Source organism: Rhynchophorus ferrugineus, unplaced genomic scaffold, assembly GCF_030347505.1.
Source record: "Rhynchophorus ferrugineus isolate W39M unplaced genomic scaffold, kcgeb_rfMv2 rfM2, whole genome shotgun sequence".
NCBI lineage: Eukaryota > Metazoa > Arthropoda > Insecta > Coleoptera > Curculionidae > Rhynchophorus > Rhynchophorus ferrugineus.
The window spans coordinates 72258050-72279583 of NW_027472581.1; the positions used below are offsets into that span (position 1 = coordinate 72258050).

Here is a 21534-nt window from a genome sequence, read left to right on the forward strand (position 1 = left end):
AAAATACGAATCTGATTGAGGTACATCGTTGCTGCCACATCATCTTCAAGACTTATCTGTTCTTTTAGGGTATTTGATTTATTTTTCGTTCAACTTTAACTACTGGTGTTATTGATGTCGGGCAAACAACTACTGTTAGCTGCAACCTTCGTGGTTAGAGTTCGAAATTTGTTGCAATTTGTTCGCATTTGTGAATGAATATGGCTTTGTATAAGTTTGTGCAGAACTGGTGCGGTGTTTTCATTGTGATATTAATTACTATGTTGGTTTTTAATCAAACTGTAAGTAGCAACTAGTTGATTTTTTTATAACAACTCTTATTAGATATGCTCAGTACAGTTTTAATTACTAATTATTATTATATATTATAATCTGTATATGGATTAATTAAGACACATATACAGCAAGTATTTAAAAAAATTAAATTTTGGCGGTATTTGTGTAGTTTCAACATTATATTTTCGTATTTTATGACAACATTGGATAACTTAATAGTCATATTTACTTGCGTTGTAGGACATTGTACTTATTGTAAAAGATAAATCAGCGTTTTTACTCTTAGGTGTAGTTTGACTACTAATTTTAAGTTTGAGATGTTCACCTTTCTCGCTAACTTAATTTTTTTTTTTAAATTAGGCTATCATGAATGTGAATTCGGCGATATTATAATATTACGCTTTTTTTGACAAATTTTTCTTCTAGCATATAATGTAATTAACTTATTATAGAAATCCATTTTCGTCATCGCCACTATTATGGATTATCTCTGATAAAGTTTATTAAAAAACTTTGCCTAAAGATCCTTTAGATCTCATAATGAATGATCTATGTCTTACTGCCCGAGTCATATACCTTGTACTTCCTACATCTTCAGACATTTTTGTCAGATTTGGACTTTATATATTTTTTTTTTGATATGACGAGCTTCATTTCTTTCACTTATAAGTCTTTCTAGAGTATGATAATAAAATCTACATAGACAAGATATTGATTTCTTGTTTATATTCGCATATTTATTATTGGAAATTATTATAAGTTGGTCACTGGAATTACATTAAACCTGTCCGACTTTTTCTACTCTCAATTTATTGTTTCAACAATTTAGACCATAGCAATTACAAACTATTTGACGTTTAGAGTTTTTTTCAGTAGTGAAAGGAATTCTCTCTTGTAAGTTTTGCAATATTTCTAGTGTTAAGTCTGTAAATATAAATTATGATATATAAAGGGTTTAAAACCAAAAAAATATTTTATTTTTCTAAAGAAAGCCGCAACTTATTAAATAGCTATACAAAACAACGAGGGTATAAATACATTCTAATATAAACCAAACCATTATATCTAGATGTATAACTAGTCTAGTTCACAGTCTAGTTTATTTGATACACCAAGCCATATTAGTCGCGTGATATAACATATATTCATGCTAAAGCTTTACTTCCCTCTAAATATCAATATATATCAATTCACTTAAACCAACCAACATAATTTCTTTGTAGTGTCATTTCCTGAGAATGCCTCTTCTCAAGTGCATGGTCCATGAATAATTCTATACCAGCTCAAGATCATGGGTATAGTGTCAGAATAAAGAAATTACTCTAAAAGTGAAATCCGAAGATTTTTTGAACTCAATTATCACAATGGACGAAAAATTGATCCACTCTGACAAACTAAAGCGTAAAAATTGTGAGGAAGTACCCTTATAATATCATTTGCGAACCGACAATTGAACTTCAAATGCGCCCAATGTGTTAAAAGACTGGAAAAACTAATTTTTGAAAACATATTTGTCTTCATGTTATAAAAGTCGTCAAGGAGCCCTTGGATGTGCTGTAACGCTATTTTGTTTACCATTAGTTCAGGCTGATGATTCATCTAGTCAGCGATGGATAATACTAGAAATAAAATACGTCTCTCAAGAAAGCCTCAAATTTACAAAAAAGAAACCCGAAATTTGTATTTAACATTTTTATGAGTTCATAGTATAGTGTATTCTAAAACGTATGCGATTTTTATAAATACATTTCTGATCATCAGTTTTTATAAGCAATGAAATAATAATTGGAATAATTATCATTATTTATTTTGGGTGAACCATTACGTTTAAGTTATTTTTAAAAGCATTTTACCAATAATAAATAAGCCAAATTTACCAAGCCGGATATATTTAAGTCGTATCTTTATACGACATTTATAGTGTATACAATATTCTTTGATGTGGTGTTGGTTTTGTAATGATGTTTGCTCTCTTCTTTCTTCTTTAATCTTTTTAAGCTAGTTTTCGTCAATAACGCTGTCCGTTAAAAACAATATACATACATGTCATAATGTTTCTTGAAATACAATAAGACCATTAGACAATACAATGCAGACAGAAAACCCAATAAAATACATTCACAGATTTTAAAATATTTCACGAAAAAATTTTCAGGTTTTCAGTTTCTTCATCAGAAGCTTTTTCAAAACAACAACTATCATTCAACAAAGTCACGAATATTGAAATAACTGTTAACTTTTTGAAAATCAAAATTGTATTTCAGTGTTAACAAACCCTACATTACAACATAATTCGTTTGTTAGTAGTAGTATTTAGTACTCTGGGGTAAATGATGTGGCTCGGTGAATGGAGGTAAAACGAAATGAAACAGTGGTGTTTACATTTTATGACCGTTATTTATTGGCTATATAAAAAATGTGAAAAATACAATTAGATAAAACGGACGGCAGCGGTGTTACCTGAAGACGAGGGTTGGGCAGTCGATGGTGGCACGTCTAAACCAAACAAGGTTTGAGCACTGAATGAATAGAAATACCCTTCAATAACATCCCAGATAAACGTCTCGGGGTTGCTGCTAGCTATTCGTTATCAGGTTCTAGTTGGCGCTGCTGGCACCTCGCCCGTGTTCAACATCTGGGATTATATTTCTGGGTATTTTGTAGACCGTTATTCTACGATGTAAAATTCGACATGCCTCAAGGTCGCTACAGTAATAAATACAGCATTATCAATATCTAGAAATTTTCGTTATAAATTAATGGGTCAATTTGATATTTATTATTAAGAAAATCATAGTTATTTCATTGTTTTGTTTCCTACGATTAATTAAATTGTAATGGCTATACATTTTATATCAATTGCAGTTCTATATAATATTAATTGGTTGATTGCTACTAAATATTGAACATGATTTATTCGTAGGACAGAACTCCCAACACATCCAGGTTTTCTATTAGATGCTTGTATACATTCTGGTAATTTTTTACTTCAAAATAAAGAAAAAGGCTGTGATCCCTAAAAATAAATTATTGCTGCGTCGGCCTAACGAAGTGGTGATCAGAAGTCTGGATTCACAACTTTGGTAAAGCGTGGCCGAGAGGAACATGCAACTTTACGCTTGCTACGTGCTATTGATGGCCTCTTTTTCAACAATAAGTCACACAATTTGTTTAATTGGCGTCGGTAGACATATGCAGAAATATTTTCATTCGGTTTCAACAGCTCCTAGTACAATATTCCGCTTCGGTGTTAATGCGGATGACTCCTCTGAAGTAACCCATGATCTTCTGCATTTGAGTTTAACGAACTAAAATTACTTTTTATCACTACAAAAAATTACCGGAAAACTATTAAATTTTGTGCTTGACAAGCGTTTGATTCGTGTTTTCTATATTAATACTTTGCATATTTTGGATATAAAATAAATTGATAACATAAAGATGTAGCTGAATAAAATACATGCAAGCTCCTAAGATTTTTTATTTTAACGCAGTTTATTTGCTAGTATAATAATTTTTAAATTATGATTTACTGACGCATAAAGAATACAACGTGAGATAAAAGTCCCGCTACCATTTTGATTGCTTATAATTTTGATCAAAGAGAAGATAAGTAAGTTTGTTTTTCATAAAAAGTTTATTTGGTCTTTACATTTTTTTTCGATATGATTGAAAAATTATATCAACTGAATGGTAACCGTGATTCGCTATGCAACTTTCGACTTTTGTTATGGCATTTCTCATGACATCCTGTAACATCTGAGGCTGAATTCCTTCAATTTCGTGATGAATATTGTCTTTAAGATGTAGAAACGTTTTGGGCTTATTCACATAAACTTTTGATTTTAAAAAACACCATAAGAAAAATCGCCACTTCGCGAAATTAGTCTTCGTGGAAAAATGTCATTCAATAATTGAGTTGTTGAACGAGCTGTGTGTGCTGCGGCACCCCCTTCTTGAGTACCATTCAGCAGTAACAGTAACTGGAATACCTTGGTTATTTTAAAGAAAAAGGGACTAATGTTGTTTCCAGAATGAATACCATAAGATACAGTCGTTTTTAGTGGATGAAATGATGTTTCATGAATTAATTGAGGATTCTTTGTTCACCAAAGCTAACTGTTCTGTTTATTGACGTGGCCACTGAGAACAAAATGGGCTTCATCGGTCATTATCAATTTAGACGAAAAACCTTGAATTTCACCAGACAGCATTACTGTATATATATATTTATATATATATAATTATATATATATATATATATATATATATATATATATATATATATATATATATGTATTTATATATATATATATATATGTATTTATATATATATATATATATAATTTATATATATATATATATATATATATATATATATATATATATATATATATATGTATTTATATATATATATATATAATTTATATATATATATATATATATATATATATATATATATATGTATTTATATATATATATATATATATATAATTTATATATATATATATATATATATATATATATATATATATAATTTATATATATATATATATATATATATATATATATATATATTATATATAATAAATACTTAAAAATATTTTGTACTTCGTATTTTAAATACATGCGAGACAGTATTTTGTGATTTGCATTTCGACTAAAGGAAAGCGTGTATTTTTGCCAGCTCTCTGAGCATGACTATACCTAAAATAATATACTACCATTATTAAAAAATGAATATAAGTTTTCGATCAGTATCGACGTCCTAACAATTGATTTTGAAATATTCTATAGATAAGTCGTAGATTATTCTGACACTTGTCTTGTTAATCCGTTCTTATCGCAATAATAGTCTCAGATAAGCCAGATCAGATTTTATTTTGGCAAAGTTGACTTTGAATCACCGATTGATAAATTTTTTTACGTAGTTGCAAATATGTTTTGGAGATTATCGGTTGGAATTGGCCTTATTATTGTCGCGGTATACAAAATTGTAAGTATTTTATATTTATAGTATTCGAACAATCTAAGACATGTATTGTAAATAATGTACAACTGCTCTAGGGTTTCTATAATCGATGGCATTAATTTAAAGTTTTTTCTTTTATTTTCAAACAAGTCCCTACCGTCAATATTGTAATTTCTGCATATTTTCGAACATTTCCTTCTTACTCTTCTATGACAATTATTCATTATGAAACGGTGAGAAGGGAAGTGAGATAGATTACTGGGTGACACAAAAGGATAATGTAACAGAGATAGAAGGGGAAAACACAATACACATCAGTCATAGACATTTTTAAATATATTATATGTTTATATTAATTATATTAATTTATATTTAACACATAAAAATTAAATATTTATATTTAATTTTTGTTATATTTAATAAGATATAATGAAGCTAGAAGCAACATTTTGTTATGTCTTTGATGCTACGAGTTTATTTAAAAAATCCCGAACGGTCGCTAACCATTAAATGCCCTTAAAATTAAAAAAGAATTAAAAACAGATAATTTTGCAACCAATATATAAAAATCTAATATTTAAGGGAAGTGCGTTTGGTTGAAAAAATGTTTTATTTAGTTAAACTGCAAATTTAAAATTGTTGTATTGCTAAATGTACTAAGTTGTTCAAGAAATAGTTTAATTTTTACTAGTTATTATTGGACTGTAAATTATATTTCAGAGAAATAATGGGTTGAGGGAAAAGTAATTTCAGTTCTTTTTGTATTTTTCAATTTTAATTTCAAACACTAATGCCGTTTTGATTGATGACCTTTTGACGCTTGCCATGTAAGTCCATAATTCTGCTCAGTTTCACGCAATGGTAGTCGGATGGGGCAATATCTCGGTTACATATAACCTTAATAGATTAATCAATATTTCCCGACAAAACTCTCTAAATTTTTATCAAGTCACTAAAGATGGGCGTGGTTTAGCGGTCTCATGATGATCGGCATTGCATTCTTTATTGATTAATTTCTTCAATCAGACTAATGTCGACACTAGAAAACAAAATTAATGATGTGCCTCAATCAAGCAGCTCATGCAAAATAGAGTATAATCACATCAAACATAGAATCAAATTTCTTAGCGCCAATATTGATTTTACAAACGTTGGTGAAGTTTCTTTGAGCTTCGACTACGATTTATAATACATCGATAGTTTTTGAAAAAATATATCGGATATATCCATTTTCTTACTGATATCTCATCAAAAATATAATATAAATAGATAAAATATAATGTATAATAAACCACAAATTAAGTTTTTGGTGCTTTAAATATTTATATCTAATTAAAATATTGATAATTTTTTTGACCGATATATAACTCTTTTTGTTTTCGGATATCTTTTCTGATTGTTGCAATAAAAAATTCATGTTTTTAAAATAAGATAATATCGATACTTTTTCTATCGATATATTCTCTACTATATCTTGTTTGTACATCACTCACTTTTAATCGGAAGAATAATTCATTTAAACATATTTTTAACAAAAAAATTGAACTGACTTCAAAAAATACTTAAGGAACTGACTAAAAATTTAAAAAAATTATATAAAATATTTTAAAATAAAATATTTACATAATAATTGTAATAATTAAATAAACATAAACAAAAACCTTATTTAACATAACCTCTATACTATAGATTTGTTTTGTTCATAATTTAATTTTTTGTATATGACACAAAATTTTATTTATGTATTATTTTTGTATTGTTTGGGCTCGGCACCGACTTCAAACTGATCTGATGGTTGGTGGTAGTTAAAATAATATTGTAAATAGATAAATAGGTTTAGGTAGATATTAAGCTAAACTGTGTGTATATATTAGAATAAAGAATAAGTGTAGTAGATATGTTAAATAAGGTTTCTCTTTATTTTTATTTAGTTATTACAACGACTATTATATACATATTTTATTTTAAATTGTTTTTTTTTGGCGTTAAAAATCTAAGTTTGATTATTTTTAAATTTTCAGGGATTTCCTTATTTATTTTTTGAAGTCTGTTCAATTTTTTTGTTATTTTTCTTATTTTATTTATTTCTTATTTTAGTATTATATTTACTCAATGAATTACGCAGTTAGATTATTTAATATTACAACGGGTAGGCCAAGTAGAGATGTAGCCGTATGAGGAAATATAGGAATAAACAAGCAATGTTTAAAATTAAGCAGCACTTCAGGCACACGGGTCCGCTAACTAGACTAGGTGATTTGACAAATATTCTAACTAGATAACCTTCGTTTTTTAAGCTAGAAACTTTAACCATTACACCATAGAATCAGACGTGAATAATATTTCTATGTCGTCATGCATGCTTTTGTTGTTTATTTTTGCTTTTGATGTTTATGCCTAAAAAGCAAACTGAATGGCTTTTGCTCTGAACATCGCATTTACACACGAATACATGTTACAAATGTTTGAACACGCAGTTACAAAACAGTCGAAAACATAATTTCAGAAGCGCTAACGCCTGTCAACTTTTAGGTTAATAAAATTATGTTTGAGTGGTAAGCTAACATCGCTATCAATTTTCGGTTAATTAATGGATCAAAAATGATTTTCCTCTTTTAGATAAACTGATAGTAACGGTACTTAATATAATTAGAAAAAAGTTATATCATACCTTTGTTAACAATTGTTTCAGCTATGTTCCATAGATGTAATAATAATTCAATTGATGTATTAATATCATTGGCCATTTATGGTTTTACTCCAGTGGTGAGACTATAAGCACAATTTATTTACAGTGTTATATTAAAATTATGATATAGCTTATAATATTTAAAATCACTTGATGCAAGAAACTATAGAATATATATTCAAATTAAATGTTTGATATATAAATATTGATATGAATAAGAATGGCGCGATTATTTACTTCAATTAATGGAAAAAAACTGGACGAGAGGACTTGCAAGATTACTCATGGTAAAAACGGCACTCTCGATCTTATCTTATTTTACTTATATACTAAAGGAACTATAAAGTAATCATCGTATTCAACATCGCTTTCAAATTATTTATTACAACGCTTTTTGCTTTGTAAGAAAAAACGTGGATCCTTCTATCTTCGTTTAGATTATTCCAAATATTTCGGAAGCCGAAAAGAAGTTCTAAACAATAAATTGAAATAAAATATCTTTGTTGAATTTTTCCATGTTAAAAGTCGAAAAACTGTCTTTATTCTTAATGTATCCAACCACATATCTGCACCCTACAAACAATTTTATAATTGAATAAAAAAATATTTGGATCAGTTTATACGATTCACTCATTTTCTTCTTAATCACTGATTGAGCCATATTTCCCCGATTTTAACCGATAATTTAAAAAAAATCTAATTTATTGCCTGTTACAGTTATATTAGTCATAATAATTTATTATTTTTAAACTATCTAAAAACAATGCTGAATTATATATGTCACATGAAATTTATGAGTACTTAATCTTGTTGAGGTTGCGCTTTTTAATTTACAACACTACACAAAATTCCTGATTGCATGTCGTATGTAAATATTGAACAATAGGCTCCCATTAGTCGGACGGAACAAGATTCATTGAATTATTTATATTAAGTTGTTCAATAAGTTTACAGGAATGAAGCGGAAAATTCCATAAATAGAATTTATAGTAGTTTTGTGTATATAATTCCACTCAATACACTTATTTCAACAAAACTACAGTTCATGAATTTTATTAGTTCTTAATGAAAATAGTTTTCCACAAAAGAATTGTTTGAAGAGTAAGGAAAGGTTGGCTTCGGAAGAGGATAAATCTGATGAATAATATGAATGTTAAAACAATTTTAAAATATTCACTGTTAATTCACGTGAGGCTAAAGTTTTAAGCTTCTATTATATATTTTTGATATTTTTTTATGTCTGTGTAATATAATTCGATAATAAAGAAATTAGAAAATATAGTTATTTAGAATATGTTAAAATTAATTTTGTTCATTATTGATGTCAGAGATATAGGTAATATCAGTTGAGTTTATGACGACATATCATAACAAGGCCTTATTAATTTATTTTCTAAAAAGTTCAAGGTACGTCTTGTGGTTTTATGAAAAAGAAATACGTTATTCCAAAGGTTCACTGACTGAATATTTAGTTCAGTAATACATTGTAATTTAGTATAGTAATATTTTATATAGTAATATTTAGTATAGTGAGGTAGTGAGCTTTTCTTGGTCTGACAATGAAAGGGTTTGGAGAACAGAATAAATCACCAGAAAAATGGTATCCCACCAATTCATATTTATCGTATCGGACAATTTTTCATATCACCAATACATCTTTGTCCACAGATGGGTTGCCCTGGTAAAAGATTTTTTTTTATTACTCTTTGTGATCCCACAATCTGCCCTATTGGCAATAAATATTTCTTATGTCTATATTATATATACATGCCATGTAAAAATCACTTCATTAAGCAATCTTCTGTATAAAATATTATCTTATTTAATTAGTCTTATTCTAAAGTTTATTCTAAAGTCTACATATGTCCAGTAATCAGATCAGGTGGTGTTAAACGTTTTTGTCTACGCACTTCACTATCACGTCGCATATTTAGCTGATTAGCGAGTACATTGGGATGCACTGACACTCTTTCGAAGTACTTCACACAAACACGTTGAATTACACTCGTTATAGGTTCTAGAGGAATATCGCGTTGTATTACTTTATTTAAAATATAGTACGGAGCATCAACAATGGCACGCAACACCTTATTTTGGAACCGTTGAATGATGGATACATTAGATTTACTAGGGGTAAACATACATAGTTGGATTCCATATGCCCAAATGGGCTTGAGTATAGACTCAATAGTGATAACTTGGATTTGCGCCCGATGAGCCAATACATTTGATATCATTTTAGTCCAAGTTGTTTCCGTTTAGAGTATATGTGTTCTTTCTAAGTGCATACCAAGATATTTAACATGCTCTGCTTGGGGGAGTTGACGATGATTGATATTCATTAGTGGACATGTTCTACTACGCAGGGTAAACGTTATATGCGTAGATTTTGTTTCATTGGCTTTAGTGCGCCATGTCTTCAACCATAATTGTACTGGACTTTGTAATACTGGAGATAAAGTACTGGACCCAGTACACTACCTTGCGGAACTCCTAAATATATGGGATTTAATTCGGTATGTTCATCGCCTTGATTTACAATAAAATGTCTATCAGTGAGATACGATTTTAGTAACTGATAGTCCGGATGAGGGAATTTTCTTTAGTTTAACCTGCAAGCCCGTATCCCATACTTTGTCAAAAGCCTGAGATATGTTTAGAAAAGCAGCCGAACAATATCTCTTGGTATTTAGGTCAGTGTTTATTTTGTTTACAAGTCTATGTACTTGCTCTATAGACCCATGCTTATTGCAAAAGCCAAACTGATGTTCTGGTAAAATTTTTCTTTTTTCTATTATATAATTTAGCTTTTTTATGTATAATTTCTCGAAAACTTTCGAGATTATACTTATAGGTTGGTAGGAGGTCACATCTTCTGGTATTTTTCCTGGTTTAAGAATCATTAATATTTTAGCTCCTTTCCAGATATTAGGGAAGTAATTAATTCGTAGCATAGCATTAAATATAAATGTTAATAGTTTAATAACCTTTTCTGATAGTTCTTTTAAAATTTTGCCAGTAATTAAGTCATAACCAGGAGCTTTTTTAATATTAATCTCTATCATTATTGTTTGTTTAAGTTTCTTGATCGTTAATTTCTCGTGCGGTAAATCATTTGAAATGGCGAATGTATGTAGCTGAGACTGGAAATGTTTAAAAACATTTTATAATTGTTTTGAGAAAATGTCGGCATTCTCTTTATTGTTTCTCGCCCAAATATTTTCGTTTGTTTTATTAGGTAGATTATGCTGCTAGGATCTCCTAAGCTCTTTTGTTGCTTTCCACAACAAATAGTCTGTAGCCTCAGTTGATGTCAAGTTTTCTAGGTATTCTTGAATGCCTTGGTTTTATTCAATTTGGATTAGTTTTTTCAGCTCTTTTATTGCTCTATTAAATTGTCTTTTATTCTTTTCAGTCCTTTGCTGTTGCCAATTTGGTCGTATCTTTCTTTTTTCTGTTATCTTTTTCTGTATTGTACATGCTATATGTGTATTCTTTCTTGGATATGTTTCACTGTTAGAAGTCGCGGAATATGCTGCCTCTTGTATATATTTTGTAAGGTTTTTTGCTGCTATTTCTATATTTATTTGAGTTTTTAGCGGTAAGTTTAGAGAGATGCTTCCGTCTAAGTTTTCTCTAGATAAGGGCCAGTTAGTTCTATTATTGCCCAGAGAAGGGGGTTTATCTTTGATGGTAATTTTTAAAGAAATTTTTACTATTATTGGTGAATGATTAGAAGATAGGTCGAAACATGATTTTGCCTGACACTTTTTTGGATCAATATTTGTAATACAGAAATCTATTGTATCTAGTTTTTTATTTCTGTCTGAAGGCCAATATGTTGATTCACCAGTAGAGATATGTTGTATGTTATCTGTCTTTATTGCTTTTAGTACTTCTCTACCTTTTGAGGTTATTATTCTTGAACCCCACATTAAATGTTTTGCATTATAATCTCCTCCGGCTATAAATCTATGACCTAGCATACTGAAGGATTCTTGAAATTGTTCTGCCTTGTTGTTATGTTTGGGTGGGCAATAAATCGCGGAAAATATTAATGGTCCATGGGCTTCCTCTATGGTTATACTGGTGGCTTGCAGGTAGTCTTTGCGGAATTTTTCTTTCTCGAAATGCTTTATATCATCTGGAATTATTACGGCTGTACCTCCATGTGCTTTATCATCAGGGTGATTTGTATGATAAAGTTAATATTTAGGAATTTTCAAACAATGTTTCTCCGTAAAGTGTGTTTCGGAAACCATCATAACGTCAATATTTTGTTCAGTTGCGAACATTTTTAGTTCCCTGGCGTGTTGTTGGAGCCCATTGACATTCCAGACGGCGATTTTGTAGCTATTGGTTTCAGCCATTAGGCATGTTTGTTGACGACGGTTGTGAGTAGACCAAGCGTCGTATTCATTTGATCCATTAGTTTGGCCATAATGTTTTCTAATCTAGAGATATTGCTAGTTTCAGTTGGTTGAGATGTCGTCTCTCGATTTTGTGCTGAACCATTTTCAACCATTTCAGCATAAGTCATGTCTGGTTGACTTGGTCTGGTGGGTAGACTAGTAGGTGTGGATTGTTTTTGTTACTGTTGATGCCTTTTTGCCCTTAAGACAGGAAATATTTTCTATTATAGTTGCTTGTGAACTGCGCAACCTATGTAGTTCGCTGGATGATTTCCGTTACAGTTAGCACATTTTACTTTTTCATCGCGAACTTTACGAGTACAATCTCCTGTTTTGTGTTCTCCTGCACATTTTACTCATCTATATGATTTGCGACAGTAAGTCTTTGTGTGTCCGTGTGCTTGACACCTCGTGAATTGTGGTATAATTCTTTTCATATGTGGTGGTTCGCATTTAATAATATTATTTTCCAATTTGGTGATTTCATACACCACCTTATTATTTTCATTAGGTTTTATATCAATATAGACCATAGGCAGAGGTTTTTTTGTCGTACGATGTTGTATGTTGTGAACTTTTATGACCTCGTGGCCTTTTTCAGCTAGTGCTTCGCTTTCGCGATTTCTTCTCTGGACTTCTCAATAGTTTCTTGTTAATGACTGTAGTCCATTCTGATGGTGGAGTTTGCGTTATTGCTGGTTGTTCTAATCTTATATCAAAGTGTGCAGGTGATTTGGTTGAATCGCTGTGGTTTGCCATTTTTAGATTTTTAATATTTGATTTTATTTTCTTCCAGAGGATAAAAAAATAAAATAAATACCTTGTTTATTTCACGCACTTCATTTTTCACTTACGTTATATTTCGCACTTCTTTTTGACCAAAAATACTATAAACGAATTTCAAAAGGACTGTTGTAAAATAAGGGGAAATAATTTTGAAACAATGATAATAATAAGATGCAGTCTTTTCGTCTGGTTACGTAAACACGTATTCACTACACTTTAGGTCCACTGAGAGACGCATAGCCGCATCCGTTATGCATTTTTAACACTCAATTAAATAACCGTAATAAAATACAGTTTTTTTTAAAGAAAGGGGTATCTTTCTAGAGCTTGGAGCGTATTGAAAATACGTCTTCACCCTACGAAGGTTAGAACCGAACTTGGTAAATGATGATTTTCTTTTCTTCAAGTTAGGGGCCATTTTGTGAATTCTTCTCTTTTTTTTTGGCAATGAATTCCCAGTGCTTTGGACTACTGCATCAACTCTTTTATTCATAGTGTATATTGGTGGATCCATGTCACATTCATCATAAAATCAATTACCTCTCCATCATAAATACCAATCATTTATGTACTTAGTTTTGATAGACATTCAACAAATATGGCACCTAACTTGCGCAGCCTTTCCACAATCTTGCGTTAATCTCAAAGACTCATTCATACTCTCTCGCGTATCATACGTCGTCGCGTATAATACGATATCATGCACTTTATCGATGGGTTCTAATGTGGTGGCGATTTTCCGTGATCCTCAAGTGTATGTATTCTCCAGTCAATACATCAATATTTTTACAAAACGATAAATTATTTACCTATGCTCTTTTATAAAAATATATTATTATTTCCTTGTTTGTTTCACTCCTCCAATTTCAGCCTAATATTCATCAGATCGTTAGAGTGTCATTGATGATTGATGTTATATGTTTTGAGGTCAAATATTATTACTAAACTCGATCTTTTCAAAGTATAATCCTCCACTATTTTTGCATCCTGCCAAATCTAATTTTCCTATCTCTAATATTATTTATATTATTTTAATCTTCTTCTTCAGCATTCCTTCAACAAATTCTAGCAACACTTCACCCACAAAAGTAAAATTAAATCGTTTTCAACCAATTTTACGTCTATGTCTGAAAGTTTATCTTCGTAACGGATTCTTAAAATTATAAATCAAACTGACAGAAACTTAAGCTTCTATATTTTGCACCATTACTCTGACTCAGAAACTTAAGCTTCTATATTTTGCACCATTACTCTGACTCTCTATTTAGACACTTAGTAATATTTCTGTTCAATAAAAAAATGTATCCATATTATTTTAAATCGAATCGTCGACATTTTTAAACACAATTACAATAACGATATTTTTCTACGAAACTTATCTACTTCCTATATCAATATCATATTTTTTCAAGTACTTTTGAGGTAATTTTTAATAATGCTAAAATAAATATTTTTTTATATTGATGTAATATTTCATTTATATGAGTTATAAAACTAATCCCAAAATTATTTGCGAATAACATATTTGTTAGGATTTGCTGAATTTATTTATAAATAATGTAACACAGTTTAGTATAAAATCGGTGTATGTATAATATAAGAAGACAAATAAATAATAGCTGATGTGATGTATTTTTAAATCCGTGAGAGATGATTATAAATTTACCAATTACTTTAGGTAGTGTTGCTTTGACTAGTATTTAAGGTTTCTCTTTGGTTTTTCCGAAAAGACCTGAATATTTTTTGGTATATTTGTATTTATTTTTTTTGCGTAAGCTATTGAATAAAAATGGCGAATTATCGGAAGTTATTAACTAATGAATCCTAAATTTCAATAATGTTTACTGACTAAAACAATGCTATGTTTTATCCCCTTTTGTAGTTTTTAAATTTGATTGAAACTAGTCGAAGAAAGCAACTTTAAATTATCTAAAATAGGAAAGTTCTAGATGCTTCATGTATTTTGATCATATTTTCACTTAAAAAATCATTTATTGAGAAAAGTCGATATGCTGTCGGATTAACATAGTCAAAATATGAATCATTGTCTAGATGATGAATAGTATAATGATGATGTTGATTTTGGTTTGATAGCAATCGATTCATTTTCGCACTTGAAGCATTTTGAAACCGTGTGCCAGCCGAGCAATGCTTAATTTTACTGACGAAGTGGTAGATGATCAGAAGGCGCTATGTACACAGAATGTAATTTCGGTTTAACATATGCGTATTATAATTTATTTGAGTTTAAGGGATCAAGCGCCCATCTGGCAAGCTCTGCACAAGCGCACTTATTTTTGTTATATATTTTTCTCTATATATCGCTTCGCGAGAAATTTAGCCTCATGAAATTAGAAAGCAATAATCAAACATATGTTAAAATAGTAAAGAAACTGCTGATTCTTCCTTAATTGCCAGGAATTCATTTAAACATTTTCGAAGATAGTAATATGAAACGTTATCATTAACATTTTATGAAAAAATTTAAATGAAATATTAATTAAAGTGCACATTTTAATAATTGCAATCGTTCCAATTTTGTTTACCCAGCAAGTAAAATTTGGGAAACACTTGATAATAATAAGTTAAATTCCATTACAAAATTGTATTTCAAAAATCTAGAAAAAAAACGTGTGAACGCACCATATTAATACAGAGATCATATTGAAATATATTTACTTCATAATTCCATGAAATGTGCCATATTTACGCCTTGATATTATCTAATATTGTTTACAAAAAGTCATATACATATTTGTATATGTCATTAATCTATCTCAAAGCAAAATCTTTATCTTGCAGACCATGATACTTTGCACCTGTCTCTAGTTAATAAATCATTATTTTATTATTACTATTATTTTTTAAAAAAATTACTTATTTAACTATGGTTTTTTATAAAAATATATTATTTTTTCTTGTTTGTTTCCATCCTCTACCTTCAGCCTAGTAGTCATTAGATCATTACAACTCATTGTAGTTTTACTAATAAAATGAATGGATGGTTAATTCCAATAAATTAAACCATATAATTATACCATACTTTTATGGTATATAATAGTTACAATTGCTTTTAAAATTACTTCTAGTAAAATTCCATATTACTTCTCTGATACAATTTACAATATTTTTATTTGAACAAAAAGAATAATTTTCTTCTTTGCTTCTTGTTATTGTTTTGAAATCTGCAGCTAAACCCGGGTTAAGTTGTCGTATATGTTGACTTCTATTTTATATCCTTGAAAATATTTTGTTCCAAATTTGGCAGTTAATGTTCCCACTATAAACAAATTGATGCTGTTTGCTCTAAAAATTTAGCCTTACATTCCGTACTTACCTATATTGTTCCATATTTTAAAACCAATGTATGTTACAACAAGAATAAAACAACAATTTTATTATTATTCTTATAGACTTGTTAATGTGTCACAAAATCTAAATATCCTAGATTATTTGCTTTGATTATTTCTGTTCACTCGATCAATACTAACAGGTCAACTGAAAAGTAACCGCAGGCACAGTTACATCCTTTAATGGTGTAAATAAATATTATCTTGCTATAAGTAATAGAAGCCGATCTTTTTGCTTATTTGCACTTCATCTTCTTAGATTGTTGATATTTTTGAACAAGTTTTTCCGCTGAATATTCGATGATAGATTTTCAAATTCAATTTATAGAACTAAGTAAAGCTATATAATATATAACCGGTCAATTGAAAAGTCCACCATAGTAAAACACATTTTTTTGGTAAATTATTTTTCATTCATTGTTTTATTTAACGAAATTCCCTTCAAGGGTGATACACTGATTATAGCGACCGTCCAACGTTTCGATACCATTTTTGTAGTACGAGTTGTTCTTTGCTTCAAAATAGACCTCATTTTCGGCGATCACCTTTTCATTCGACCAAAATTTCTTCCCAGCGAGCATTCTTTTGAAAGCTGAGAACAGGAAATACTCGCTGGGGGCCAGATCTGGAGAATCCGGTGGATGAGGACGCAATTCGAAGTCCAATTCATGAATTTTTGCCATCGTTTTCACTGACTTGTGACACGTGATTTCGTCGTTCAAACCAATAACGCCATGTAGTAGTCGCTGTTGATGATCCTTCCTTTATCAAGGAAGTCAATGAAAATTATTCTATGCGCATCCCAAAAATATGGACGCCATAACCTTGCCAGCCGACTGTTGCGTTTTCTCACGCTTTGGCGTGGGTTCATGGGGTGCAGTCCATTCGGTCGATTGGATTTCGAAGTGAAATGATAGAGCCATGTTTCATCCATTGTCACATATCGATGCAAAAACTCGGGTTTATTATGCTTGATCATCTTCAAGCACTGCTCCGAATCATGAACTCGTCGTTGTTTTTGGTCAAAAGAGAGCTTGCGTGGTACTCACTTTGCACAGAGCTTTCTCATAACCAAATATTCATGAATGATATGATGTATACGTTCAGTTGATATCTTTAGAGTGTTTGCTATTACATTCAAGTTCAATTTACGGTCATTCAAAATCATTTTGTTGATTTTTTTATGTTTTCGTCGGTAACAACCTCTTTTGGACGTCCACTGCGTTCACCGTCTTCGGTGATCATTTCACCACATGTAAACTTAGCATACCAATCCTTGATGGTTGATTTTGCTGGGACAGTGTCCGGAAACTCGCCATCAAGCCAAGTTTATTGCTTCAACTATATTTTTCCCTTCAAAAAACAATATTTTATCACCTCGCGAACTTTCTGTTTATACATTTTTTTCACAATAGCAAAAATTGCTTTACTCAAAATGCTATAATTGACAACCTGATGATCTGACAGCTGTCAAAATTATACACGCATCTTTTGATGGTTAGGGCTAAATAAAAAACATATGGATTTAATTCTAGTAGCGCCATCTATGTATCAGGCAATTTTAAAATGGTCAATTTTACATACTGTAGGTAGAGAAAGAGGGAACAATATACAGCATGCTCTAATCTGAAAATTGCCCTGTACACATCGTATTTTATGGCTGGTATGTCGCTCAACACAATTTTAAGGTTCACAACTCTTGCAACGTGTGGCCGAACGTTATTATAAAACAGCGTGAATTTGCATCTATCACTTACGTCCTTTTTTTGTAACAATACGTCATATAATTTGTCCAAAGTAACAGTTTCAATCGATATAAACAGCTCGAAATAAACTACATCTTACTGATTACGTCATATGCATAGCATGATGTCGTGGCGATGAATATTCTAATTCGGCATGGATGTGGACGGCTCCCCTGGACTAACCCATGACTTACTACGCTCAATATTGTCATATTGTATACATCTAGTTTTCATAGCCAATCACAATATGCCATAAAAAACGGAAAATTAAGACGGTAATTTTAGCCATTTTCCGTTTCGTATCTTCTCATTGCTCGCAAAATTCTGAGTGGAATTGATTCATGAATTACTAAGCTGTCTAAAATATCCTTGACATTTTGATTTTGAATTTCGTCCAATCAATGTAGTAATGTATTTTCTTTTTTAAAATTCCTATCTCTATCCACTGAATAACTCAATAATAGGAAATGAAAAATTACTATCTTATTTAGAAAAATGACAAAATCATAGAATATAATAATTAGGTTAGGTTATTTAAAATATATACTTCGAAGATTCACCAATAGATATCGCTCACCAATGTACATGCAATCACCCATTATAATGCACCTTGACTTACTGTATTTATATTTGTTGTCTTGATAATAATTTAGCTTCCTTTCATAATCCTATAAATAACGTAGCAACCAAGTGCAGAATTAAATTTAACTTGGTAAAATTTATAACCGGATCAGTTATAAATATTCGAATTGGCCTGATAATTAAACTATTTCCAACGCGGACTTAATTATTTATCTAAGTCGCGTTAACGCTCTCAAATTTATAATAAAAGATAAAATATGGGACTGGGAAAGTGGGCTTCGTACCGATGCTGATTCGAATATCCGTTCCTAAAAATGTGTCATGTTGTTACGAGTTTAATGTACATCTTTTCGAATTTCGTATATCAAAAATTAAATACAGATTCCGAAGGCGTAAAATATGTTTACAAAATAGGGATGTCTCGATGAATCTTTAACATAAATATTATTGTTTTTATCTGGACGAATTGACTTTACAACTTTGGTGGTATTTTGTTTAATATATTAAATACAAACAATATTACATATACGGGGGAAGAACAAACAATATGATAACTTGTCATGTACACTATATTTATCAACTAATAAAGTGTTGCTAATAGAGCTATAATTCTTCCAAACCAACTGTACCAGAACATATGTTAATTGCTTCAATAGTATTAGGTATTATGGTAATCTACTCTTTATTTTCTTCCATAAAACTCTCCCAAAATGGTTCAATTATGATGAGGTCTGGTGATCGGGCTGCCTGATGAGGAATGATGAGGAATGATCTGATGCTCTTCAAAACAAGACTGAACCTTTTTGGCGGTATATATGAGCGCATTATCATTTTGAAATATCACACGATTTGGCAGCAATATGCTAGTTATAGAAAAATCCCCATCATTAAGGAGGTCGACATATTAATTTGCAGTAACATGGACAGTGATGTGAACGAGAGAACCAGCTAAATATCACGATATTGCCTCCTTAATTATAATAGAATCTTCACCATGCTTGATTGTAAGAAGCAGGCAGCCAGGATCGTAGGCTTCATTTGGGATTCTTCATTTATAAATCGGGTCGTCTGTAAACTATGAATGATCGGACCATACCATGTTCTTCCAATCATCAAGTGTACAGGTTTTACAGATGTTGCATCCTTTCTTTCGTAGTTATAAAAAGTTTCACATTCCCAACCCTTACATAAATATTGACTTTGTGGAACTCCTGGACTGGTCTTTGTGTCCCGTGATCTCTAGCAGGATTTTCTTGAATCGTGACATTGCGGTTCGCAAGGAATAAGCCTATTGCAGTTTTCTGAAAATTATTGCTATTTTGTTTCTTGTTTAGCACGTTTGGGAGTGCAAGTTCTTGGGCCAAATTTTGTAAAAAAAAATTCGTTGTCTACTTCGGTCATTACATTTATAATTAGGAACATGTTTAGTATATATGATACAGGCATTGAGTACAGCCATATCAATAATTTCCATAAAATCCTAAATTGTCATCTTCTAGTTGAATGAAAACATGAATATTCACCATGTCTTACGATGAGGCCGTAGGATTTCGATATGTTGCAGATCCCCATGAAGGTACCCCACGTAATTAAATTCAGTCTTTCGTCTCAAATTCCAACTAAATTCAATAGCATCTTTAAAAACGGACTTTAGCAAGTAATACATTTTCTAGGATTATCTGGATGAAAAAAAAACACATTTTGAAAGTCATTAAATAGAAACCATGAGAGTACACTGATCGTTCAGTTTTTGATTTGATGATTTTATGAACTATTTATTTTAATATTATATTAAAATATTTCTATTCAAATATATATGGTATTCAGTGCAATATTCCACGGCTGAATAAAATCTATTTAAATATATTCTCTCTAATCTATCTATTTTAATCTATATATTTAAGAATCGTTTGTCCTCTTTGTTTAAAGGATATTTAGAATTTCGAACCCATTTGCTATTTTGTTTCTTGTTTAGGACGTTTGGGAGTTCAAGTTCTTGGGCCAAATTTTGTAAAAAAATTCGTTGTCTACTTCGGTCATTACATTTATAATTAGGAACATGTCTAGTATATATGATACAGGCATTGAGTACAGCCATATCAATAATTTCCATAAAATCCTAAATTGTCATCTTCTAGTTGAATGAAAACATGAATATTCACCGCGTCTTACGATGAGGCCGTAGGATTCCGATACGCTGCAGGTTCCCATGCAGGTACTCCATGTAATTAAATTCAGTCTTTCGTCTCAAATTCCAACTAAATTCAATAGCTTCTTTAAAAACGGACTTTAGCAAGTAATACATTTTCTAGAACTATCTGGATAAAAAAACATATTTTGAAAGTTATTAAATAGAAACCCTGAGAGTACACTGATCGTTCAGTTTTTGATTTGATGATTTTCTGAACTATTTATTTTAATATTATATTAAAATATTTCTATTCAAATATATATGGTATTCAGTGCAATATGCCACGGCCGAGTAAATTCTATTTAAATATATTCTCTCTAATATATCTATTTTAATCTATAAATTTAAGAATCGTTTGCCCTCTTTGTTTAAAGGATATTTAGAATTTCGAACTCAGCTTTTGATTTAATTTCATGTCTGGTGGACAGAAAATAGCTAAGAAAACTTGTTCTTGCTTAAGAACTGATAGTAATTGACATGGTTGTGGAGAGATAGTATATCATTGTACTAGAGGTAATTCTAAAGATTCTG

General features: G+C 30.4%; 1 protein-coding gene across 3 annotated transcripts in view; it reads left to right on the top strand.

The window, feature by feature from the left end:
- The window catches only part of LOC143190361 (corticotropin-releasing factor receptor 2), a 49431-nt gene that overhangs the window by 8299 nt on the left and 19598 nt on the right, over window positions 1–21534 (top strand). Inside the window, exon 1 of one of the 3 annotated variants that reach the window (XM_076394600.1) lies at window positions 186–281. The exons of 1 other annotated variant lie outside the window; for it this stretch is intronic. In XM_076394600.1, the coding sequence (XP_076250715.1) occupies window positions 195–281 (87 nt within the window). In that variant the 5' untranslated portion in view covers window positions 186–194. Of the gene's footprint in view, window positions 1–185; window positions 282–5178; window positions 5273–21534 lie in introns of those variants that run through there. One more of the 3 variants, XM_076394602.1, reaches the window with a different exon arrangement.